Source organism: Uranotaenia lowii, chromosome 2, assembly GCF_029784155.1.
Source record: "Uranotaenia lowii strain MFRU-FL chromosome 2, ASM2978415v1, whole genome shotgun sequence".
NCBI lineage: Eukaryota > Metazoa > Arthropoda > Insecta > Diptera > Culicidae > Uranotaenia > Uranotaenia lowii.
The window spans coordinates 100,722,187-100,749,150 of record NC_073692.1 but is presented as its reverse complement, the minus strand read 5'-3'; the positions used below and the strand labels follow the sequence as shown (position 1 = coordinate 100,749,150).

Sequence of the window (26,964 nt, the reverse complement as noted above, 5' to 3'; positions counted from 1 at the left end):
CTTTAAACACTGTTGAATTTTTTCCCCAAAATTGCCGAAAAAATGTTTCGAATTCATTTTCTAAACTCATTTTGACGTACCAATGATTTAAAGCGAAACGAAGTTCGTACGGGATCAGCTAGTTCAAAATATAACTACAATAAAATAAGATCTGAACTCATTTTCAAGATTGCGTTCTTTGAAAAATCTTTTTTTGTCATAAATTTTTTTAAGGAATTTTATAATGATTTTAGTTATAATCTTTTTTTAAAGTATCTAAAATATAAATAATGTTAAACAACAAACCAATAAAATATATTTCCGGCTGAATTATCCTGAACCTGAAGCTAAAGTACAAGTTGTTTTATCAACAATAGTTCAGGATAATTCAGCCGGAAATATATTTTATTAGTTTGTTGTTTAACATCATTTATATTGTAGATACTTTAAAAAAAGATTATAACTAAAATCTGAATTTATCGAATTTATAAAAGTTGAAATTAATTCTTGGACCTCAATCAACTTTTTATTTCAAATTGAAGGTTCATTAGAAATAAAAAGTTGATCCCTAATTTTTGTTTAAGCTTTAAACTTAAACCCAAACCAAAAAAATGAGATACTTTTGGATTCAATTTTTTAATATTAATTATGTATGCATTTTTCAAGCAAAAAAGTAATAGAAAAAATTTTGTCAGCAGAAATCCTCCCCCTCATGAGGCAATTCTTCCTGCGACCCGGTTATGAATATTCATAAAGTTCATTCTTCAACTTACTATTTTTCTGGGTCTTTTAGCCATCATGATATTTCTCTGTCAATTGCTTGGAAAGACAGCTGCAGGTTTATTAAGATAGTACATTAAGATTCACATTAAAAATCACATGGTTTATTTTTCTATGTAACTGATATTTGGTAAGAACTAGAATTGGTTGATCTTGGAACTATTTATGGAAGATCTATTTTTTCAAACTCAAATTATCGATTTTTTGAATCGATTCTTTGGCATGAACCAAAATGCAATTTATTGGGCATTTAGTCAATGTTCATATTTGAAATATTTCTACGACTATCCATCTGTATCGATCTTGGAGATCGACCTTTTCTTGAAGATCGAACAATCATAATAACGTGACGTGTTTGTGTGGATCAGCAATATTTACGACTGATTTGACACTCATTTTCACCGATGCAGCCATACAATTCTCTCCCCGCCGAAAAAACGATTCAAAATTTCAGGCTTTAATTTGCGTTTGCATACGAATTGTTTTACAAATTTGGTGTTCTGAAGCAAGACGTCATTCCAAACAAGTTTTCAAAAACCGTGAATACTCCTTTTTAATTATTTCTCCCGAGAGTCTTTTCTCGTGGGGAACATTTTCTAAAGAGGCTTTGCCTACAAATTTATTGGTGGGACTTTATCAAGAAGCCTATCTCAATTTTGTTTTCTGCAGACTTGAGCAAAGTTAAATCAATAAACATTTAAATTGTGTTTTGTAAGATTGGTGTGTATTACTATATGTATCTACTGCAAACGAGCACATATATGGTTTTTTATTACATTTTAAGCTTAATTCAGCACTTTTAAATATTCCAAAATATTTAATTCAAAATACAATCATCAATTAAGAAACTCAAAAAAAAAACAATTTACACTATTTAAACAATATTTTTATATTATGTTTAACAGAAATTCGCAGGGTCTTTGTAGTGATCATTCCGGTCCAAAAGTTTATCGAGAAGTTACGTTCAAGCCAATAATCCATCCAGGATTTGTTTAATAATGAGCAAGAATATCAAGAATTTGTTTTTGACATGTTGGAAAATATCCATATTCCAAGAAAATCGTTTAAAAAACGTTCAAAATAGAACCGTTGGAAAAGAAAAGAATCTAGTAAATACATCTTCAAAAACGTTTTCGTTTATTTTCCACTGGCTCAGTTGCAAACTTTTTCATCGTAAACAAACAAAACCGTCACCCGGGACGATGCATAAATTCATATTCATCGTAACGGGCGACGATTTTGTTTATTTTTGAATCTTGAATCTGAATTCCGAATCTGAAAACGAATTTTAAGTTAAGTTCCAGTTAATAATATCTTTTAAAAATGAACTAAAAAGCAACATTTGTACCAAAACCATCAACAAGAATTCTCTAATTTCAAGAACAAAACACTGAATAAATAATCATGGTGGATTTGGTTTAAATCAAAGTGTTTTAAATCATGATTAAAATCACGATTACACTTGATTTTTATTAGTGATTTGAATCGAAGATTCTCAGTGAGTAAAATACCTTAAAATGTAGTAATTATGGAATGGTTTTTTTTTATATTTTTCCACCTTTTTAAGCATTGAAGGCTTATTCATCCCCTCGGGAATTTAGAATAATTTTTTTTTTTTTGCTTCTTGTGGATATTCCCCAAGTTGTGATTGACGAGGATGCCGAATGCTTTTCCACGTAGAATAGAGTTGGAGTTTGGATAGTGTCCACGTGGGCTCAAGTCTGCTCAAAATAATTTTCGTTTGATTCTTTCAAGCAAACTGAAGTCAATTTTCTTTTTTTTTATAAAATTATCTGATTTTTCCTATTTTTTCTTGAATTTCGACACTCAACGTTTTTCAAAATAACGAATTAGAATTTTTTTCAATTTTTTTTTTTATCTTTTGATTTCTCTGAACCAAGAGAAGAAAAGGCTAATTGATTGCTAAATACCAACTCGTAGTCCGTCTTCAATAAGTGTTTTGTGAACTTCGATAATATTTTCATTTAGTAAAAGAATTGCTCATTTGTTACTGAAATTAACCATTTAATTTAATTTTGTTTATATTGTATTTAAACTATAAAATTAGACGAGGACAGTGGAAAACTTGCATTACAAAGAAAAAACCTTACGAAGGAATTTAACAAAATTTTAAAGAAAATCGTCAATGTCCACATTAATTTTGTTGAAATTTGCTCAAGAATTTGGTACGAAGAATACATTATTCTAATGAATCGAATCAAATTTTTGTTTGATTTTGGAAATAAAATAAACAAAATTGGTAAACATCTGGGCAATCTGGCAAGCTTAATCATATTTTATTGAAATTCGATATTAGGGACAAAATTTCACTCACAAATGAGAGTTTTTTTTCGAAAACCTCTACTAGAATTGGGGACCTGGATTAAGATTTCGAAGTTTTGGCTTTAGATTTAAGTCGCGAATGTCACTTTTTAATCATTTTAGTTAATTAATTAATTAATGATCCCGCGCCGATCCTCCGGTGCATAGGGCCGTGGTAAAAGACCTCCACTGTTGACGATCCGGAGCCAGCGTCTTCACCTGGTCCCAGTCAAGATTCTCGTCGACAGTTCGGATTTCAGCGGCTAGGCTTCGCCGCCACGAATTTCTGGGTCTGCCTCTTCTTCGATGACCTTCTGGATTCCAATCTAGCGCTTCTCTGCAAATCTCGTTTTCATCTCTTCGCAGCGTGTGCCCAATCCATCTCCACTTACGTTCCCGAATCTCGATTTCTAGCGCCCTTTGATGACACCGGCGATGTAGTTCCTCATTCGAGATCCAATTGCCAGGCCACCAAGAGCGGATGATATTCCGCAGGCAGCGGTTTACAAATACTTGCAGTTTTCGCGTCGTTACCGCATATGTGCACCAAGTTTCGCACCCGTACAGCAATACGGATTTGACGTTTGAGTTGAAGATTCGGATTTTCGTTCGTAGAGAGATCTGGCGTGACCGCCAGATGTTTCGGAGACTCGCAAACGCAAATCGGGCCTTTCTTATCCGGGTTTCGATGTCTTTTCTGGTACCACCATCAGGCGTTATCTGGCTACCAAGATACTGGAAGCACTCCACTTTCTCAACTTGTTGCCCAGCTACCATGAAACTGGAGGGATTTCCTGTGTTGATCTCCATCGACTTGGTCTTTCCGACATTGACTTTGAGACCTGCTGCCTTGGAGCTTTCGGTGAGGTCGTCGAGTTTGCTCTGCATATCTGGTTGTGTTTGGGCGAGCAAAACAATATCGTCAGCCAGGTCAAGGTCGTTCAGATGCTCTATTGTTGAAGGATTCCACGGCAATCCTCGGTTCGGTGCACAGTCAATCGATCCAATCGGAATCTCATCCATAACGATTAGAAAAAGTAGCGGTGATAGAATACATCCTTGTCTCACTCCAGCAGTTACCGGGATTGGTTCGGACAAGACACCGTCGTGCAAGACCTTGCACGAAAATGCCTCGTACTGTGCTTCGATGAGATGGACTAGTTTCTCTGGGACCCCTCGTCGCCTTAGAGCCGCCCAGATGTTTTCATGATTAAGTCGGTCGAATGCTTTTTCGAAATCAACGAACACCAGCAGAAGAGAGTCCTGGAATTCGTTGATTTGTTCCAGTATGATTCGTAGCGTTGTGATGTGGTCCACACATGATCGTCCGGATCGGAATCCAGCTTGTTGCCGTCGGAGTGTAGCGTCTATTTTCTCCTGGATCCTGTTCAGGATCACTTTGCAGAGTACTTTGAGGGTTGTACAGATCAACGTTATGCCTCGCCAGTTACCGCACTCTGTCAGGTCTCCTTTTTTCGGGACCTTTACGAGGATACCCTGCATCCAGTCGGCCGGGAATGTTGCAGTATCCCAGATGTCAGCGAAAAGACGGTGCAACATTTGTGCTGATAGGGCAGGGTCGGCTTTCAGCATTTCAGCAGGGATGCAATCGATCCCAGGTGCTTTGTTGGATTTCATGTTTTTGATTGCCGCTTCTATTTCAGCCAGCGAAGGCGCTTCCGAGTTGACGCCATTTATGCGACTTACTGTTGGCGCTTCGAGCTGCAGATTCTGTTGGCCATCGCTATTCGTGACTCGGAAGAGTTGTTCGAAGTGCTCAGTCCATCGTTTGAGCTGATCTGTTCGATCGGTCAATAACTGACCTGCTCGGTCTTTTAACGGCATTCTTGCATTAGTCCTTGCACCACTGAGGCGGCGAGAAATGTCATAAAGTAATCGGATATCTCCATTGGCGGCGGCTCTTTCTCCCTCTTCGGCTAGGGAGTTTGTCCAGGCTCTCTTGTCTCGTCTACAAGCTCGTTTAACTGCCTTTTCCAGCTCCGCATATCGATAGCGGGCGGCTGCTTTGGCTGACCCGGTACATGCCTGCTCAATTCCGACTTTCGCCTTTCTCCGATCATCGACCATCCTCCAAGTTTCATCCGACATCCATTCACTCCTTCTTCCACAAACTTTACCGAGAGTACCATGGCTCGTCGTGATAAAGGCATTCTTGATTCCACACCACTGTTCTTCGACTGTTCCGTCTGTCGGCAGCTCCGAGGCTCGGGAGCATTTTAGTCATTTATCAAAATTTGATTAAGAAATTGAAATTGAAATTTTATTTTATAATGACCCTAAAACAAAAATCATAAATGCCTATGTCAATTTAAACAACGGTGAGTCCAACTTTAAATTAAAAGGTGCCACTTTAACGGTATTTTCTAAACCGCAAAAAATCGTTTTCATGTGACGTGATGAATATTATGCGGATTACAATTCAAAATTTAAAATTATTAAAATTTTGAGTTGAATCAGTTGGAAAAGTTTCAGTTAGAATTTCCAATCTCAGATTAAAATTGGAATGAAAATTCAATAGAAGAGCTCAGTTTTGCCGGTTTATCTTTTTTCGGGTCACTTTTTTTTGTAGAGTGTAAAAATCAACGCATTTTTCAATAATGATCGAAAAACTAACATTAATTTTGCAATATTCATGCCTATATCTACATATGCTAATAAAGTGAGCATTCCAGATTGCACAGTTTTATTAGTTTTATTCCTAACAAAGTCCGAGAAAATTTGAAATTTTAAAAGATTTTAAATTTTGTCTTTGATTTATAAATTTTCTGCAAATTTTCTTTTAAAAACTGATAATTTCTATATTTTCTTAAATTTTTACAAATGTAAGAAAAAGTTAATCTATCCTCCGTAAAAGCCGTTACATTTTTTAAAATGAGGACAAAATACTACCTAATTAGACCTCCTGAAATATTTTTTTATTCAATAAATAAGTGAAACAGAAGTATTATTTATTGTAGGGTATCCATTCCAGATTCTCCGGATTGATTCGGACATGCCTGGGTTTTCTACGTAAAGTGGACAAATAAAGCAAAAGGTCTCAATTAGACTCTATTTTTCTGTGCTTTTTCTTTCCATTTTTTTTTAGTTTGAAATAAGTTTTAAACGCGTTGACGTGTTTCGATAAAAAAATGAAATTTTAGGTGATTTAAGTTAAGTCATTGATATATAGATTTTTTTTTAAATTATCACTGAATTCTGCAAAATTGGTTCAGATTTTGTGTTGAGAAATTCGAGATCAAATGCCCAGATTATGCCAGGTATTGTATAAAATTTGTGCTAATTTGCTCAGCCAACAAAAAAGCTGTAAAAATTCTGCAATGGGGCTCCTTAAACTTATTTTATTTAGGGAGGGATTATTCAAGATATTATTTCACGGGCCCTTACCTGTTATATTAAACATTTTAATTCTCTATATTAAACATTCAATTTTCATTTCCTTTACTACTTTTCTTGAACTTGAAACAGTATGATTAAAGTAATGTTTAAATTTTAATTTACTTCGGGAGGCCCCCTAAGCCAGGAGTCCGGGGCAATTGCCCCCATTGCCCGGCCCCCTTAATAAAATACGGCCTTGAACAGAATGTTAACACATTAAGAATCTCGAAAATATTCAAACCGGTAAACTCCTTAATTCGGCCTTCTATATCTCAAAAACCAATGAACCAAATTCTATAAATTTATCATCTATGAGTTACCGAAAGTGTTGTGTTAAATTTTTTAGAGTATAGTTTCATTGTTAAAATTACAGCACTTGAGTTGTAATTCTAGTTACAGCTCGCTTGTGCAAGCAAAAAAACGAGATATCTTGTATTTAGTCCGCGATTTGTTAACTTTATTAAAAAAAATCGAATATGCATTAATTCTGAAGTTCCTAAAGTTTCAATTTTAAGGTCACTTGGGTTTTTTGCCCCAATGGGCAGCTAGATAAAATTAGTTGATTTTTCTTTTATTGGTATTCTTAGATTTTACCCGGGTTCAATGTTTAGGTACCCCACTTCTCTGGTTCGATTGGGTGTCCTATAACTACGGATGAGAGAGCATGGGAAAGCTAGGTTTGAATCCCAATCGAGCATAAATTCCGGGTAACCGATAGCAGAATAGGAATGATAAGGACTACAACCCCCAACTACTAACGCATCGCTTCCCAAGAAGCTGAACCATTTTCCGCAAGGATTAAGATTGTTTTCGGATAACGACGGCCTAGGTTGGTCACTTTGTTAGGAAGGTAATCGGCGTTGAAAAGGATCCCGGGAAGAGAAAAAAAAGCGGCCATAAAATACTTACACAACCATCCCGTAGGCTCCTTCTCCGATGTAGGCCAGATTGGTGTAACGAGGTCCAACCTCGAACAACTGACCACGAATGACCTCGGCGTTCGGGTTCGTGTTAACGACGCCATTGTTGTTGGCCCCGCCCCCTGCTGCCCCGGAACCTCCCCCGGCACCACCTCCGGGAGCCTGGGCCTGGGCCGTGTTGTTGTTTGGACCGGCGGCTTCCGCCATCTCAACTCGAATCACTTTCTGTGTAGGTACCTACGAGGTATCAAGTTACCCAAAGCTACAAGCCCGAAACTCTTCCTTTTTTTTCACTGGCTGTATAGATTTATCTTTTCCGAACGCGGCACAAAAAATGCACTCTCTAACTTTCTGTCCCGTTGGCGGTTATCTTTGGGGCACCTTTTTTACCCTCGCAAAAACAGACACCTTCACCGAGCAGCGGTTTGATCTCAGCAGATCCTTTTTTCCGGTTGCTTTTTTCTTCTCTTCCACCGCCAAACAATTACGTTCCACTTTGCTCCGGGTCGGGTTAAGTTCGATTCTTCAAAGATACTTTCCAAACACGCACTCAGCGGAAGAGGAAAAGGCTTTTTTCTGGTCTGGCTCTTCTCGGTGCGGACTTAACTTGTGCAGTTGGGTACGACAGAAAAAAAACCCGGTCACCCCGAAGGTTTCTTTAGAATTTTCTTCAAACAACAAGCTCTAGCACTAGCTAGGTTTTATTTACCTTTCTGCTTCCCTTATCTTAAACGACACAGAGACAACTCATGAGCAGAGCAGCTGAATTCGTACAATAACTCGGTACTGAATCACACTTGTCAAACTGGGAATGACTAAAATCACACGAATGGCGGTACACGACAGGTTGCAATTTTTGTTGTTAGCTTTTTCTTTCGTTCTTTCACGTGATCCTAGAAGAGAGAAAAAAAACAGTTCAAGATTAATACCGGGAAAGATGATAACGAGTCGTTGTCGATGGGATATCAAATGGGTTCAGTTTTGTTTGATGTTTGCAATGCCCCGATGCAGAAGGCTTATGGTGGTAGACGTTTTGATCATATGTGTGAATGGAATTATGCAAGTTGATCGAGAAAAAAAGACATTGTACCTTGAAAATTTTCAAATAAGAAACTTAACGTGGCTGGAGAAAAATGCTGGCACATTTTGTACGATAAATTCGAAAAACTGTTTACCAGGGGTGAGCAACCTTTTGAATCAACGGGCCAATTCGAATTTAAAATCCTTTCGGCGGGCCGCATTAGAAATATCACTTACTAACAATTTGTAAAGCTTCATAATTATAGAGAAGTATTAAAATTTATCGTCATACTTCAATGACTACAATTTTTTTTACGAATAAAAAACTTTAAAAAGGAAAAAAAATAAATTCGTGTTTTATTTATTTAAAATGTTTGAAAGGAAATTTAACCCGATTTTTCAAATGAAAAACAGACAATACCAGCTGAAAATGATATGGTACATCACTAAATCTTAGTTAGTTTTTATGGAAATTTGTCGACTGATTTTAAGTTTTTTACAAACATTTCTACTTCCAAACAGAGACATATTTTTATTTGCTTTTTTAATCAATGACAAGAATTTGTCGCGGCCTTTTTAATGTTGCAAAAATTCCACTACTTCTCATTATTTCAAAGTCTTCTAGAAAGTTTTTTTTTGAAATCGCTCTCTTTTAAGCGTTCGACGTTAAATCTTTATCGAATAATATTGACTTAAATTTTTTTTCCATAATTTCAATTTACCCGGTGACCTTATTTTTCGCTACAAACGGTGAAAATCCTTTTTTTTTAGATTCTAAACTTCATTTAAAATTAAGAGTTGAGTAAAGTTGAGCAAATTCACAGATTTTTAAACGAATTTCGTGCGAGTTCCAGTTTTCATTGTTTATGTCTTGAATTTCAGGTAGATTTCCCTGCCATTTTTTAATAGAAAAACCTTCATCAGTAACCTGAGTGTTACTTCATCGCCTCTGGAAGGGGTTTCCATTGTACGTAAAGCATTTCAACATTTTCCCTCCCTGGATAGCCATCATTTGCTCCCTTTAAATTTGATTAAAAACAAAAAATCCAAGGCCTTTTTTTGGTTCTTAAAACAGTTTAAACCGTTTATTAGAGACAGGTAATTTTTTTTCTCCTCACTCCTCAGCATTGAAAATTATTGAAATTTATTTATTTAAATTTCATTTCGTGCATCTTCGAGAAATTTTTCCACTAATTTTTTCACGAGGTACCGATTTTTTTTCTTACAAAACTGCTTTTTTATTCAAAGTTCCGTACAAGATCATTTCATTGAGATGTTTAGTAAGGTTTAGCATATTTCGAAGTAAAAGGACACAAATTTCTGAAAATATTCGTCCCAAACTTCTTCAGTCAAACCACATTTTGCTTTTGATTTTGAGTCATGTTGATTGGAATCCCTTGTCGATCATGTCGACAGGAGCACTCAATATTCAAGAATAAAAATTGTGCTTTTGCCAATGGTTTTATCACAGGTTTTATTTTTTGCTTGTATTTGAGCAACAGACTTATGTCTGTGATAATCTGTAGCCTTTCGATTTTTGGTTTGTTCTCTCGATCCGTTTTAATGTTTTATTTTTATTTTAAAATGATAGCCGAAGAGAAAAAATGTCATCTGCCTAGCCTTTAAAAGAACACAAGAAATGCCAAGAAAAAGTTAACCACCTGAATAACTGTGGGGCAAGTTACTGACATGTCAAATTTTGTTGGTTTAGTATGGACTAGTGTTTTATGAAAATCAAAAAAAGTAAAAAAAAAAGAAATTTGAAAAATAACTTCGCGAGCCGCACGAGGATTGTATTGAAGCTGGCAAACCCATCGGTGGGCCAATTTATTCTGCACAAAAGATGTGCAAAAAAATTTTTCTCAAAAAATGGGTAAATTTTAAAGTGTTTAGGAAAATTTATTTTCTTAAACATCTGCCGAAATTTGCATGGAAAAAGAGATCAGAAACCCGAGATAAAGAGCACGTGTGTTCCCAGTTCATTTTTCACCGATCCGGTTTCAAAAATTGGAGCCGAAGCTCCATTTATTATAATCATATAAAATGGATTGCGTTAAGGTGTATAATCCCAAAATTAAATAAACCAATCATAGGAGCTGGATGCCCACATTGTATGCGTATGCTGTATAAAATAATAGATTTGTCAAAAATTTTAAATGATTTTGGATAATTTAAAATTTCCAAAAGAAATGTTGAAAAAGCTACACAATCCTCAAAAACTTATGGTTTCAGTAAAACATCATAGTTGCATCCGTGTATCTTTCACTGTAGATCGTACAGGAGAATGCTGACAAGTATTGCTTTATGCTTTGATAATCTTTTATTCCAGATTTTCTTGATATATCCAGGCTTGCGTTGCCCATAAATCCAATAAAGAACTCGATATAAGTCAAATCTTGCAGAGATGCCCAGATATTGTTTAAAACTTCCCAGATTTTGCCCTGGTTTTTTAGATTATTTAAACTTAAATTTCTCCTTAAATATGTTTAGATTGTGTGTTTGAAATCGGTTTAAAAAAAATGAACATAAAATTTTGTTTTATCCTCAGATTTAATTATAACACTGCCGCTGTGATTTGATAAAAACTGTAAAGCAAATTCTTTTTTTTTTCTTTTGCATGTTTTAGCATAATGCCTAGGTTTATTTAAGATTTGCCCTTTGTTTTAATTTTTTTTCAAAAATCGTCCTGAGTTGCCCAACCATGTGGATACGTGTAGTAAAAATTATGGTAGGTATTACTTTAGGTTAAGGAATATCGTTCTATTTTTCAATTAATTTGAAGATATCTTGCTCAAATTTTACCTTCACCTAATTCAATATCAAATAAGCAATTTCAAATTGCTTGGCACCTGTTTCGACATGATTTGTCCCAGATTTCACAGGAACCAAATAGCTTTGATGATAAACACCATAGAAAGCGCCAGTCATCTGATGTCCTTTCAGTTAGTGGTGACATTTGAAAAATCAGAAAGACCCCTACTTAAAAAAAAGCCTTTTTTTATACATCAACTGGTTGAAAAAATCGACTCAAAAGCATGATGGGTATTAAAATGGAAATAATAGAAGGAAAATTAAATAATCGTCTTTGGTTTTTTTTTTATCAAAAAATCAATGGAATATTCTACCGAATATTCGGCCAAATATTCGTTTGGACGAATAGTTGAAAAGGTCAATTTTTTCCAACGTTCAGGGAGCTTGAAAATAAAATCTGGGTAAATCAGGCTAACATGAAATGATCCTGCTGAGTGTCTTTTTCGGTCACCGTTGTAAGTACCGTTCATGATTCTTTTGAATTAGCTACATGCTTACTGCCACTTCAAGTTTTATATGCGATATATTTTTTTTGTTTTCATGCCTTTTATTCATATATCTATTCAAAGAATGACCAGCTTTCGCAGCTTTCGTTTAACTGATGAAATATAGCTTATATCAAATAAAGGGTGATACGGTCAAAATTTGGTCAAGGGAAAACGCGTGTAAATCGGTGAAATCGTTTATTTAAAAAATCAAATAAAATTTCTTTTTCAAGTTTAATTAGTATAAAATTCAGGAAAAATATTCAGTTAGGCTTTCGTTTTTCTAAATCCGAATTGCCGGGCCTTACGCCCCTGCCATCAGATTATGTACAGCCACCTTGTCCACCTTCTTCGCCGCAGAAAGCCAGTTTGCCTTGAACTGCTGCTCGTCCTTAGTAGTTTTTTTGATCTTCTTTAGGGTCCGCTTGACAATAGCCCAGTATTTCTCAATTGGGCGGAGCTCTGGCGTGTTGGGAGGGTTCTTGTCCTTGGGAACCACCTGCACGTTGTTGGCGGCGTACCACTCCATGGCCTTTTTACCGTAATGGCAAGACGCCAAATCCGGCCAAAACAGTACGGAGCAACCGTGTTTTTTCAGGAAAGGCAGCAGACGTTTATTCAAACACTCTTTCACATAAATTTTTAGGTTGACAGTCCCGGAAGCTATGAAAATGCTGCTTTTCAAGCCACAGGTACAGATGGCTTGCCAAACCAGATATTTCTTCGCGAACTTTGACAGTTTCATGTGCTTGAAAATATCTGCTACCTTTCCCCTTCCTTTTGCCGTATAAAACTCCTGTCCCGGAAGCTGTTTGTAGTCGGCTTTGATGTAGGTTTCGTCGTCCATTACCGCGCAGTCAAACTTCGTCAGCATCGTCGTGTACAGCCTCCGGGATCGCGCTTTGGCCGTCGTATTTTGTTTATCATCGCGATTTGGAGTCACTACCTTCTTGTAAGTCGATAGTCCGGCTCGTTTTTTGGCTCGATGCACGGTTGTAGACGATACACCCAGCTTATTTGCGGAATCTCGGAGAGAGAGTTAGGGTTTCGCTTGAAACTACCAGCAACTCTCTTTGTCGCCTCAGCGGATTCCGGTTTTCGATTCCCTCCCGATCCAGACTTCCTGGCTGTCGACAAACGTTCCCCAAACACTATAATTACATTTGTAACGGTTGATTTGGCAACTTTTAGCGATTTTACCAGCTTTGCGTGCGAGTAGCTCTGATTTTCACGATGCGCGAACAAAATTTTGTTACGCTGCTCTTCTTTCTTTAACGGCATTTTGACAACTGAAACACACACACACACACACACACACACACACACACACACACACACACACACACACACACACACACACACACACACACACACACACACACACACACACACACACACACACACACACACACACACACACACACACACACACACACACACACACACACACACACACACACACACACACCTTCAAAATGAGGGGTGTTCAGGTTTTTTAAATGCAAAATTGAAAGAAATACGTCAAGTTGATATTGACCAAATTTTGACCGTATCACCTTTTAATCACGACGAGAAGCAGAACAAGTCCGCCAAACCAGGAATTCTTTCGCAAATTTGGACATCTTCTGAGAGCGAACATGTTCCGGAACGCTAAACTTATCCTTGGCCGTGAAAAACAGGTTGCCGGGGATCTGTTTGAAGTCGGCCTTCACATATGTTTCGTCGTCCATGATGCAGCATTCAACTTGTTGAGATACAATTTCCTTGCACGGGTTTTGGCGGACTTGTTCTGCTTCTTGTCGCGATTAGGGGCCTTTTGTACCATGAACGTTCGAAGCTCAGCCTTAGTTTTGGCCTTCTGGACAAAACTTCGGCTTAGCCATATCCCGAACGGAGGCGTTCGGGTTTCGGTTAAAGGCCTCAACTACGCGGTTGTGATTTTTGGTGTTGTACGGAATACTTTTTCCATCACTTCTGAGCTTCCGATCGGTGGTCAATCGATCCTCGAACCGCTTAATCACTCGCGACACCTTGGAATTCGCGATCCCCATCGTTTTAGCGATGGAACGATGAGAGAGATCCTTGTTCTCGAGATGAATGCGCAAAATTTTATCACGCACGAGCTGTTCTTTCGATTCCATTCCCGCGAGTTATGATCACAGGACAGGACTTTAAAACTTGCAGGATGTAAACAATGCACTATGAACTAAATTCACCCAAAATTTTCTTTAAAAATTAGAGCAATTTCATATAGAGAATTCGTTTTCGTGTGGTGGTGCACCGGGGCACTACCGGTAGTGCACTTTTTGCTGTTTTCATGCTCGTTTTCACGATGAGTAGTCCACTGGTAGTGCACCATAAAGTGGACGGTGGAACACTCTGAAAATATTCGGTGTTGCTTGCGCTCTCACCTATACTATCATGAATTTTGACAGCACGTGCTTCCCGATGTAAACAAATATCAGCTGGTTGGTTTATTTCTATACCGCATAAATTGCGTTCGAGCTGTGTTTTTTCTCTTTATTATCCCGAAGAACGGAAACTTGTTCCGGATTCAATACCAGTGCCGTTTCCAACAGAGGCGGAGAATTTCACCTGGATGGCACGTTCCAAAGCAAACAACGCTCCCAAGAAGAAATGTGCCCGGAAGGCGAAAAAGAGCAGCAAATCCGAGTGCAAAAAGGCCAACCCAAAGATCTGGTGGAATCGCCCAAACCGAAAAGTTTTCTTGTTCGGGAGGGTCCTATAAGTTGGTCTCCACGGCATGAAGCGTTCAGCTGCATCAAAGCTACTCTGCTTCGAGCCAGCTTCGAACTGTGCCAAGTCGCTCGGTTGCACCAAGTCCCGGATTCCCACCCGTTGCCCTTCAAAAACGGTAGTTCGAGACTACACCCGCATTGGGAGCTTGAATTTCGTTCGTTTCGGTCTGTTAGCAAAATTTTCTCCCCCGACTTCCGCGATCTGAGTTCACCAATTTGACTTCCAAGAATTTTTCTTTTGTCATCTGAAAACGGAAATAGGTACTCGAGGTATTTGCGAGGAATAAACGTTCAAAATACCGGAACCTTCAAGCTGGGGTAACTGCAGTCTAGCAGCAGCAAACATAGACCACCCAGAATCAGCCGGTATTGCAGTTATCATCAGAGCCAGAGGCGAATCTACCAAGCAAAATAAATCTGAAATCTTCACAATTCAACACAGTATATAAATTCATGCTAATTTTTTTATATTATTTAAAAGATAATGATCAACTGAAGTGAATTTCATTTCAATTTTCGAAGTCAAACGAAAACAAATACCAGCTGTAATGGATTTTTGACAGCTTGATGTTTTCTGTTGACACTGCCGATTTCACGTACACCAACAAAGGTGGGTGCAAAACTCGATTCATGCTCGTTTTCAGCATGGAAGGTGCAACACTTTCGGGTGGTGAAAACAAATACGGTAATAGTGTGGCAATTTCATCGTGGACACCCTTCAAAAGCACCATTAATCGGGGCACGATGAACATTTTCTACCGTAGAATCTAGCAGCGAATTCAACTCGATGAAGTTAACTGAATTATAGATCTACAGCTTGACTTGTTTCATCTGTCGATTTGGCCTATTGGTTAGATGTCGGAGAGGTGATGAGTGGACACGAGTTCGATTCCTGGTCGAGGTGATTTTTTTTTTTCATTTACCATTCATGATCGCAAACAAAGCAATAACAAAATAATGTATGTCTGTTTGTAGAATAAAAACATTGCACACACACTCATACATTATGTTTTTGGAGCTTTGATTGGCGGATGATGCTACTATCCGTATAATTCAACAATCAAAATAATAAAAAAATCACTTCGACCAGGAATCGAACTCGAGTCTAACAACTAACCAATAGGCTAAATCATCAAATGTAAACTAGTCAAGCTGTGGCTCTATAATTCAGTTGACTTCATCGAGTTGAATTGCAGTGCGTATCTTATTTAACGATCATAAGAGCTCAGATTCTTCTTGATTTTTTTTTAATTTTTCTGTAAAGATGATAAGGAAATTTCTTTTTAGCTGAAAAATTAATATACTATCATATCCTATAATAGGAATCACAAAACTATTCCTCGTGAAAATTTATTTGGAAAGATTTGCAAAATTGACAAAATTGAGTTTTAAAAAATTACTAAATAAAACAAATTACAAAATTTAAAATTGGCAAAATAAGCAAAATTTTGACAAAACGTACGAAAAAGATAGACATGATAAAAATTACTTAAATAAGAAAATTTTAAAAAAATGGGCAAATTTGCAAAATTGAAAAAAAATATATAAATTTAGCAGAATAGAGAATAATTGTTACAAAATGACAAATTCCACATTGGACATTAGATGACAGAAATGTTAAAATTAAAAAAATTACAAAAATAACAAAAACGACAAAAATGAAAAATTTAAAAAATGACAAAAATTACAACATGAAAAGGTAAAAACGACAAAATTGGCAAAAATTTTACGAACGAATATTGAAAAAATGCAAAACTGGCAAAATTGAAAAGTTAACTACAGTTGACAAAATTGAGGCACTTGGGATCAGAGGGGTGCAAGTGATTTTTTATCAGAACTGAGATAAACTGTTTTTTGGAAATTTAAAGTATAGATTAACATTGTTAGAAGACACAAGTCGAAAAAAAAATATTTCAATATTTTTAAGCTGTATTAAAAAAACATGTTAATGAAAATCCTGTTTCGTTTGGTGTCAGAAGGTGCAAGTGTACATGCAAACCTCGTTCATTATGAATTGCATGGAAATTTGTAACCCGACAACGCAGAAAATCAAATGTGTGAAAAAAAACATAACAGCTAGTGTAATAGTTGAAAGGATTATTTTATTTACAGTATTTTTTCAATAAAATCCGAATGAATAACTGAAGATTTAAGGCAACCGAAACAGTGTTTGCAATACATTAGGTCGTAAGTACAACTTAATTAACGTCGATTTCTAGTACGTCAGTATGATCTGCTTCCATTTTACGTTGACTTATAAATTTACAGATGAACTGGACCAGCATTTATGGCTCATCAGACCTATTCAAAACAAACTCTAGAATAATATCAACTTTCATCTTTCCAAACCTTAACACATAATAATGACCTTGTACAACAGTTATATGCTAACTTTGAGGCTACCGTAATTTCGAATAATAAACTTAAACTATAATCGAAACAACCGCAGCTTTTCCCTCCGTGCGAAAACCCCCGCAAAGCAAGGAAGCATAAACAAAAGCAAAATTTGACAGTTCTTTGCGTCCCGTGCTTTTTGTCTGGAACACAGTTTGTTACTTTGCCATCCGCCTCACAAAATTGATTGATTCGGAGCACGGCGACAGGGCGCTCGGAAATTGATTATTATTCAATTTCAACTGGCAAATTCTAAATCACTCAATTCGACTATTCGTCTGAGAACTGGAAATATGCACATGTTTTTGGAATGACAGAATCCCTTTTTAAGAATCATTCACTTTTTAAAGCATCACTCTCTTCTGTTCGACATCTGTTATTGATTATGTTGTAGGTATGCAGTTTTCAGTTTCTGTTTTACTGCTGTCGATTTTTAAGAGGATCTTTTCTGTAGTCCACTTTCTTCATTCTTCATCCTTCTGTGGGATTTTATTGGAAAGCAAGACACAGATCAATCGGCGACACTGATCCTTGTCGATGGGACAGGAAGCTGACCGATTTTTTTTTTAACTTAGGGAAGTTGTCTCATTTTTTGGCAGCAAAAAAGGGGAATATCAAATTACATACTTGAACCGAGACTTGATTTAAGTATTAACACTGAAAAGATGACTCAGATATGCACTGTTTCTTTTTATAAGAATCTCAACTTCTTGATTTTCACGTTATGGGTTTTTTTTTCTTCAGAAACCATCATGTTCCTGAAGGATTTCGATTGCCACCCGTTGACCTAGTTTCCGAATTTTGGCTACCCAGAGTCTGCCCATGAAAATCCGCCCAGACGGGGTGGAAATTTCCTTTCCCACGAATCAGCGAATGTGGCCCCCTTCTCTCTCTCTCTCAGCATAAACACGGATTGACCTCCGGATTTCGATCAAATTTTTAGCACACACCTTCCACCGGGGATCCAATCTGTCAGATGGGAATCTTAAACAGAAAAGTTCCATATCTCGGGGGAAACATCGCCTATATGAAACCCGATCGACAAAACAAGACAAACAAGAAGCAGAAACAAAAATCCGGACAACACGAACCTGTAACTCTGACTGCTTCTTCGTCTCTTTCTGCGGCAACAGCACACTGTTGCTCCTCTCTTCCAGAGTACCGCACCCTTAAGATTTTCTTCCACTTGGAGCAAGCCGGACACAAATGATTATTGGTTTGCCACTTTTTTAAGAGGTATCACCAGCAGCAGAAAAACCGGAATCGACTGGTAAACAAGATGATTCCTGGCTACAGAATGCACAACTTTTTCCTCTTCAATTCGCCAAAAAATAACATCCGGATTCCCTCGCGCGCCCCCCGACCGCTATACACACTTCGGCACAGTAATTAACGCACTACCAACAGCACTCCCACAGAAATGGGGGAAGGAGGATCCTGCTGACACACCAAGCGAGCTCCGAAACTTCCGACGCGTCGTGAAAACCCGAAAGAACAATCCGTTCCGCAGGACAACTTGAGCGCAAATGATAATGGAAGCTGAAAAGGAAGAAGGATGAGCTTTGCTCGCTGATTGACACATTCGAAAATTGTTGCACCAATACTAAAGGGAGCACGGAATCGTATACGTATATGCGCCCAAAGGAACACACCCATACCGAGGCACCCGCGGATGAAGAGGATCTCTGCCGTTGCTGTTCTACTGTTGAGGAATTTGCAGCCGCGGCGGCCAAAAGCAGTTCAGTTGGTTCCAGTTCGTGGGTGTGTTGCGGGAGGCACGAAAATTGAAAAAAAGCTTCGCGTTTACGAATGTTTCATTGTGTAAGTGAGATTTGCGCAAAAATTGACAGCTCGACTGACGTTTCTAAATAGAGATGTGAGCAGTTCATTCATACAGGGTGATCATTCGAAGCGTTCAAGCACCATTGAAATATTTTTAAATAAAAAAATAATATAGTTTCAAAACATTGTTTTAAAGGAAATTTTATTCCATATTTCATTTTGAGGCGAAATTATGGAGGATCCACCAAGGGAAGTAGAAAGCCGTAGAGAGCCGTATAAACGCAGGGTCAAAAATAGTTATGAAATTTCAGCAGATATGTACTGCCGTTCCAGGCAAGATTGTCACATGTGAATAAACGTGCAAACGAGAAAAACTCGATTGAAATTTCAGCTATATTTTAAATTTTTCTCTCAAACTAACAATTCACCGTAAATTTTTTTCGTAGTGAACAGTTCAAGTTAATCAGTTGTTTGTTTACAATTGTTTGTTCAACTTAACACATTGTTAGAGAATAAAGGAAGATAGAAAGGGAAATATGAAAATAAAAAAGACGAAGATCGATAGCTTTTAGAAAAAGGTAGATTTCGAACATTGGACATGAGAATTTTTCAATGTTTTCTGTCAAAAGAAAATAACATTTCCTACCAAAAACAGCAAATTAGAGCCAAAAACGCCCAGTGTGACACTTTTGCGTAGAATCAGAACACATGCCGATGCTAGTTCTTCGAAAAACTGTCACACGACTACAATTTTTCTATCATTTCAAAAGCTCGCATAGTTCCTTTTTTTCCTAAAAACTCAAGTTAAGCCTTAATTTGGGAAATACGTTACTCTTTATTTCCTCCGCCCTCAATTTTAGTGTTTTTTTCAGTATTCAGTTCAGTATTCAACAGTTTAAACTTATCTTAAGAGAATTTTTTGATAAAACTTGCATTTTTAATAGAATTTTCTCTAGTGTGACATTCTTGCGTCATCAACATAGAGACAATCACCTTGATGAAAATTTCGTATATACACGGAGAAAAAAGACTACAGTTGTTTCAATTATTTCAGCTTGTTATACCAATAATCAAAATGCAGTTGGTTTTTTCGCATTCAACTACTTATATAATAGATTCAACTACAAACTTCTAATTGTCTTTACGCAATCAACTATCAATATAATGCATTCAGCTGTATGATTTATTTTATGCATTCAACTATAAATACAATAGATTCAACTACCTTATGCAATCAACTGTGAATATAATAGATTCAATTGTAATGGTATAATTGATTCAATTGTAATGGTATAATTGATTCAACTGTAGATATGATAGATTCAACTACAATTGTATGATTGATTATTGGCAATCAACTATAAATATAATAGATTCAACTGTAGTGGTATAATTGATTCAACTGTAAATATGATAGATTCAACAGTAGTGGTATAATTGATTCAATTGTCAATATGATAGATTCAACTACAATTATATCATTGATTTTAGGCAGTCAACTATAAATATAACAGATTCAACTGTAGTGGTATAATTGATTCAACTGTAAATATGATAGATTCAACTGTAGTGATATAATTGATTCAATTGTAAATATGATAGATTCAACTACAAATGTATGATTGATTCTAGGTATTGAAATATAAATATAGTAAATAAAACTGTATTGTTATGATAGATTCTGTGTTACTTGAATACTATAGTGTTCATCAGCAAAAACAAAGAAAAGTAAGTGTGGTACCCAATACGTGTTCCCTGTAGCGATCGTATCGCTGGTTTTAGGGCTCAGCCGATAGTTCCTAACATCGGTGGCAAAACGCAAGCGCTCTCCGGTGATGGGGAAACATTTTCCTCTACCAGTTCGTGGCAGCGGTCTTGTAGAAGGCCGACAGTTCCTGGAATTGGGAAAAGTACACCTACTCTGGCTGCCCGGGAAATCGACGTGGGTCTCGACGTTCTTTTACACGATCCTGGTAGGATCCCACAGGAAACTAGCATTATGGTAAGTCAACGCAAGATAGATTTATGACATCATATTGAGTAAATTTTCCCCCCACAAGGTCTATCTTCGCCGGTGCAGAAGCACGGACATCTTCCGGGACCGATTAGTTGAGACGCAAAATTTCCTGGGCAACCATGCATCAAGATCCAAAAAGAAAAACAGCGGAAGAACCAGAACATGGATATCGGGATTTCCGGTCAGGTTTTCTAGCATCATGGCGGCTAAAACAAACTAAATGCAAAATGCTGAAATAATAAATTAAAAGAAAATAAAACGTAGCCATAAAATTATTCTGAAAAAGTGCTTCAGATATGATAACATCCAATATAAACAGAAATTATTTTTACAATATTTATAGTTGACCTCAGTGAATCAATCATAGGAATAAAATTGAATCTATCATGTTTATAATTAAATCAATCATATTATTATAATTGAATCTATCATGTTTATAATTAAATCAATCATATAATTATAATTGATTCTACTATAATTATTGTTGAATGTATAACGTGCATTATAGTTGAATCTATTATATTTATAGTTGAATGCACAAAATTAATCATATAACTATAGTTGAATGTCCCAAAAGCCACATGGGACAGTCTTGCTTAGAACGGCAGTGTATGGGATACAAATTTACAATTAAAGGAAAATTGAGGGGTCATTTCAATTATGTAATCAATCGCATTCTTTGAAACATCTTGTCTGGCAATTAGTAAAATTTATGTTTAAAAGCTTTCAATATTCTAACTTCGAGACAATTCCTTTGTAAATTTAGTTTCAGCAAAATTTTCGAATTTCGGAATGGATTTTTCAAATGTGTTGTAAAAATATGCTAAAAATGACTTGTTACAACTTGTTATGAATAAAACTTCATTTTAGATTCTAAAATAATAAAAATGTTTCAGTTATAAGGAATTTGGCAAAATACAATTTTTTTGATTCGATAAGAAAAATCCACGAAAAAAATATTTTCCATCCGCACAAGCGCTTGACAGTCGCATAGTCATGAGAGATTATGCTTTGTCCGGGGAGAGAAAGATGCGCTGGATTCTTAGTTTCTTGTTAAGAAAAGAAAATAAATGATATTTTATGACTATCCTGTTCTTAATCTGTACAACAATTCACAAATTCCATTTTTATCAGCTGTTATACCATAACAATTTCAGTTGTTTTTGTTTAGACCTTTCAAGCAGCCTTCAAGCCAAAAACCACAAAAACTACCACTATCCAAATCTTAATTGTACTTCATTAATTGATATCTGAATAGTCTCAGTAATTGCGAGTTTTATATTGTTTTGATTCAAATCTGAATTCGAAAGAATGTGAGGAGAAAATTGAGTTTCCGTAAAAAAAATCTTGTTGATCATATGACGTTTCATTTTTAATGTTTACGTGGTTTCATCGGTCAAATGAAAAAGATATGCGTTTGCAAGCTTGAATGCAAGTTTAAAGCTTGAAGACTTTTTCGTTGAGTGGCAGCACCGTAAACAAACGTGTTGATGTCTCAGACTACTTGTTCGAAAAACTATTCAGCCGGGTATCTTGATAGAATATAATATCTTTGGATTGACTTCCCAAGCAACCAAAAGTCTCATATCTACTTAAACTCGTGCCTCCAAAGTTCGAATTACGCTGAACAAAAGTTCCAAAGGGAATTGGTACCAAATTTCCTCGAATGTGAGCATGAAAGTTGCAAAAGGTTCCTCAAATAGCCTTCTATGGTATCAGGTAGGTAGGTATCAGAATGGGGGTAGGCTTAATAGCGGCACGTTATCCAAACATACGGGAAAATTGTGCCTAGCCTTTTTTTTATCCAAGATTTCATCATTTACCTGAGAAACCTGAAAAACCTATAAAAGGAAGAAATAAATTCAATCTATTTAAGATGGCATAAAGCCTTTCCACTAGGGATTATTAGCATTAAAGCTATTTTCTACATTCGGTAAGGAATGATAGAATGTTTTTTAAGTTTAATTTCTTAAACTCAGATTCGCTTAAAGCGTAGGATCCCAGAGTACGAAAACGTAGTCTGGCAAATGAGGGACAGTTACATATAAGATGGAAGGGATCTTCCACATCTGATTCACAACTACCACATACTGGAGATTCAGCACGCTGAATGTTGTGCATGTGATAGTTGAGTTTACAATGACCGGAGAGTGCTCTGATCAAGATGCTGCAATGAGATTTATTTAAAGTTAATAAGTAACTCGATATGATTGGAGATGGTTTTTCTAAAAATAATTTAGTTTGACGACAAGTGTCCAACTCTTCCCAGTATCGTTTATGCTGGTTAGAGGACCAAGTTTGAATTTGGTTTCTGAACCAACATGGTGATATTGGGACAGCCGGCTCTGGTCCGTAAAATTCCTTTTCCGACCCAGCTCTAGCGAGTTCGTCGGCGCATTCGTTTCCGAAAATTCCCTTATGTCCGGGTACCCATAGAAGATTTAATCCATTGCCTTCAGCAAGTTCTTCGACTGCTTTCCGGCATGCGATTACCAGTTTTGATCTAGAACTGGAAGAACTGAGTGATTTGATAGCTGCTTGGCTATCTGAACAGAAATAAATTGTTCTGAACATAATCTTCTTTTGAAGTGCAATTTGCACTCCTTACATAATAGCATATAGCTCAGCCTGAAAGACTGTACAATATTTTCCTAGAGGTTGAGCATATTCTATGTTCAACTCGTGACAGTAAATTCCTGCACCTGCACGGCCGTTTGATAATGAACCGTCAGTATAGAATACAATATGAGAGGACATTTGGTCCTCTACGAAACCTGATAACCATTCTTGAGGAGAAGGAAATTTGACTTTAAACCCCATGTAGGGAAAACTACTCGAGAGTGTTAAATCGTTTGGCGCTAGATTATACTTGTTTAATCTTACTAATTCAGGCCACACATTTGTATGACTCGATGATCTTTCGATATTTCCTGACAGCCAGAGACCAACTGCCTGTAGACGAAAAGCACATGAGAAGGCTTCCTGTTTTAGGAACAAGTGTAGAGGTTTGATAGAAAATAGAGCCTCTAGTGCTGCAGTAGGAGTTGTAGTGAACGATCCGGACATCCCCAAAAGACACATTCTTTGAAGGTGATTTAGTTTAGTCCGAACTGTTGCAACTTCTCCTTTCTGCCACCACACTAGACACCCATAGGCCAGAATTGGTCTTACTATTGTGGAATAAATCCAGTGAATATGTTTAGGTTTGAGTCCCCAGTTTTTTCCGATTGCACGTCGGCATTGTCCGAAGGCCATGCATGCTTTTTTGATTCTGAATTCGATGTGATCAGACCAGTTTAATTTGGAGTCAAGAATGACACCCAAATATTTAACTTGATTAGACACGGTGATTTCGGAACCATAAAACAGCAGAGGGCGCACCCCGCGGGTGATACGTTTTTTAGTAAATAAAACAATATTAGTTTTTCGAGGATTAACTGAAAGTTCTACATGAGAACACCATCGCTCAACAGAGCGCAGAGCTTGTTGCATTATATCAAATAATGTGCTTATGCACAAACCTCTTACCAGCAGAAGATAATCATCTGCGAATCCATAGGTTGGTATTCCACGGTCATTGAGTTTTCTCAACAAACCGTCTGCAACTAGGTTCCACAAAAGAGGTGATAGTACACCTCCCTGTGGGCAACCACGTGTGCTAACTTTTGTAATTGAAGCCTGTCTTAAAGACGAATGAAGATTTCTGTTACTTAGCATTGCGCTAATCCAGTTAGTTATAATACTAGGCACTCCATGAAGTAGTGCCGCATCCATTATTGATGTAAACGAGACATTATCAAATGCTCCTTCTATGTCTAGAAATGCTCCTAGACATGATTCTTTCTGTGAAAAACTATTTTCAATATTATGTACTACGTTGTGCAGAAGAGTTAATGTTGATTTTCCTGTTTGGTATGCATGTTGTGTCGCATTAAGCGGATGTTGGACAAGGCATTCTTGCCTGATATGATGATCAATTAAACGTTCAAGTGCTTTTAATAGAAATGAACTTAGACTCATAGGACGAAAGCTTTTGGCTTCGTCGTATGATGATCGTCCCCCTTTAGGGATGAATTTCACGGCTATCTGCCGCCAAAGTTTAGGAATATATCCATGAGCAAAACTGCTTATCATTATTTTTCTTAATATGTGTTTGAAATGATCGAAACCTTTTTGATCAAAACTGGAAATAAACCGTCACTTCCAGGGGATTTGTATTGAGCAAAACCATCGATTGCCCATTTGATCGATTCTGTAGTAACTATTTTCCGAGCAAAATGCAAGGAATCTAGATTTCCAGAAAAGAACTCAGGCTCTATCGATGAATCTTGATCAACACATCCTGGAAAATGAGTATTGAATAGACAACTTAATGTTTCTTCGTCGTTTGATGTATAATCACCACTAGGGGTTTTAAGGTATGAAACCTGATAATCTTTTGATTTGGCTAAGACTTTATTTAACCTACTTGCTTCGTGCAAGCTTGAAATGTTTGTGCAGTAGTTCTGCCAACTTGAGCGTTCGGCAGCTCTTGTTGCTTTTCGGTAAGCTCTGCGAGCCAACTTGAAGGCATCAAAACCTTCCGTGCGCCTTCGGTTCCAAGAGCGTCTGCAGTTTTTTCGTAATTTACTGAGATTTGAGTTCCACCATGGTGTACTGTTTTTATTGAATTTTAACGTTCTTACGGGACACGCTTCTTCATAAGAATTTAAAATAATTTCGGTGGTTTTTGCAACCACTTCATCCAACTCAGAAGGAGTAGTAATTTCAGGTGTATATCCATGAAATTTAATAGCAATATGCTCCAAATATAGGTCCCAATTAGTTGTTCTTGGGTTTCTGAATGTAATTGTTTCTAAAAACTCACCTGAGTGTTCAAAATAGATAAACCTGTGGTCAGAAATCGATTCTTCGTTAGGCACATGCCAATTTGAAATTTCCTGAGAAATTGTTCTAGAACAAAGTGTGATGTCAATCACCTCTTCTCTGTCACACCTAACAAAAGTTGGTTTATTTCCTACATTTAGAATTTCTAAATCAGTGCTGCTTAAATATTCCATTAAATTTAAGCCTCTCAGATTGATATCTGAGCTACCCCATACAAAATGATGGGCATTGGCATCACAGCCAATTACAAGAGGTATATTTTGTGATTCACAGAATGAAATGACATTTTTTAAATCATCCGTAGGGGATGATTGTTCATATGGTGTGTATGCTGAACAGTAGATGTATTTTCTATCAGGCAGCGAAACCTGAACGACGCAAATGTCTCTTGTTGTTAGATTGGGTATAAGTGTTGCATTTAAAGAATTGTTTATCAATATACATGCACGAGGCATTATTCGGGCACTAGTCATTCCAATTACACTGAACACAGTAAAGTTTGGTTTGAGCAAATTCCCTAAGTAAAAAGTTCCATTTCGGAAATAGGGTTCTTGGACCAAGGCGATTGATGCAGTTCCATTAAGGATTAAACGACATAAGTTAAGTGTAGCGGTTCTTTTGTGCTGCAGATTTATCTGTGCAACCTTAATAGAAAGCATTTCTATCAAAGAATTTCACACATATTTCCATCACACACAAGAACCACTGCACCTTCATATCAACGCATGAAGCGGGGTATCCCATACAGGATAAAAATTTTAAAAATCGTGTGTATAATCTGAATCCCACGAGTTGCCAGGAAAAATACGGCCCTTTGCACCAGTGCCTGGCTATAGTGCAGACCTTAACAACGTTCTGCTTAAGATAGGATTATTATACACCCTCCTACCCCCACTTTGGGGCCCGCAGGCACAGAACCACCTTGAAGCGGGTGTTTACAAAATTTAGGAGAATACAACTCGTGCATGCGCATTAATAGCAATAAGCACAATTGGTGAATCCTCCCTGAAGAAACTTGGCTTGGAACCAAGCCAAGGTTCCCCCCTCCCAATGTGATAGTCGCATTTGAAGAATGACTAACACATATGGGAAGTACTGGATAAGTCGCCTTTTACGACGTGGACCAGTATCCCAGTGGTAGTATTCTATAAGCCGCCACCACACAGCCTTGTTCGAAAAACTATTCAGCCGGGTATCTTGATAGAATATAATATCTTTGGATTGACTTAAGCCTGTAGTCCACACTAGGCAACTTGGACTGCGATTTCGGTTGCTGAGACTTTTTTTGTTTACATTTGATGATATCTCGTCTCAAGTCTCCCGACAAATTTGGGGGACATTCAGTAACCAAAATGTAAACATAAACAAGTCTCATCATTGCGTAATAGTTCTTTTTACAGTTTCTCTTGGTA

At 37.1% G+C, this 26,964-nt stretch overlaps 2 protein-coding genes across 2 annotated transcripts in view; one reads left to right on the top strand and one right to left on the bottom strand.

The window, feature by feature from the left end:
• The window catches only part of LOC129746125 (mitogen-activated protein kinase 1-like), a 330,696-nt gene extending 312,291 nt beyond the window's left edge, over positions 1-18,405 (bottom strand). Inside the window, exons 1-2 of the mRNA XM_055739613.1 lie at positions 17,958-18,405; positions 7,387-8,290 (exon numbers count right to left, since the gene is read on the bottom strand). Coding sequence (XP_055595588.1) covers positions 7,387-7,604 — 218 coding nt within the window. The 5' untranslated portion in view covers positions 7,605-8,290; positions 17,958-18,405. The remainder of the gene's footprint in view (positions 1-7,386; positions 8,291-17,957) is intronic.
• A 93-nt stretch (positions 18,406-18,498) lies between these two features.
• On the top strand, positions 18,499-21,008 carry LOC129741717 (uncharacterized). The gene is made up of 3 exons (XM_055733464.1): positions 18,499-18,619; positions 20,382-20,650; positions 20,709-21,008. The coding sequence occupies exons 1-3, from the start codon at positions 18,499-18,501 to the stop codon at positions 20,883-20,885; spliced, it is 567 nt and encodes a 188-aa protein (XP_055589439.1). The 3' UTR covers positions 20,886-21,008.
• The last annotated feature ends 5,956 nt before the right edge of the window (positions 21,009-26,964 follow it).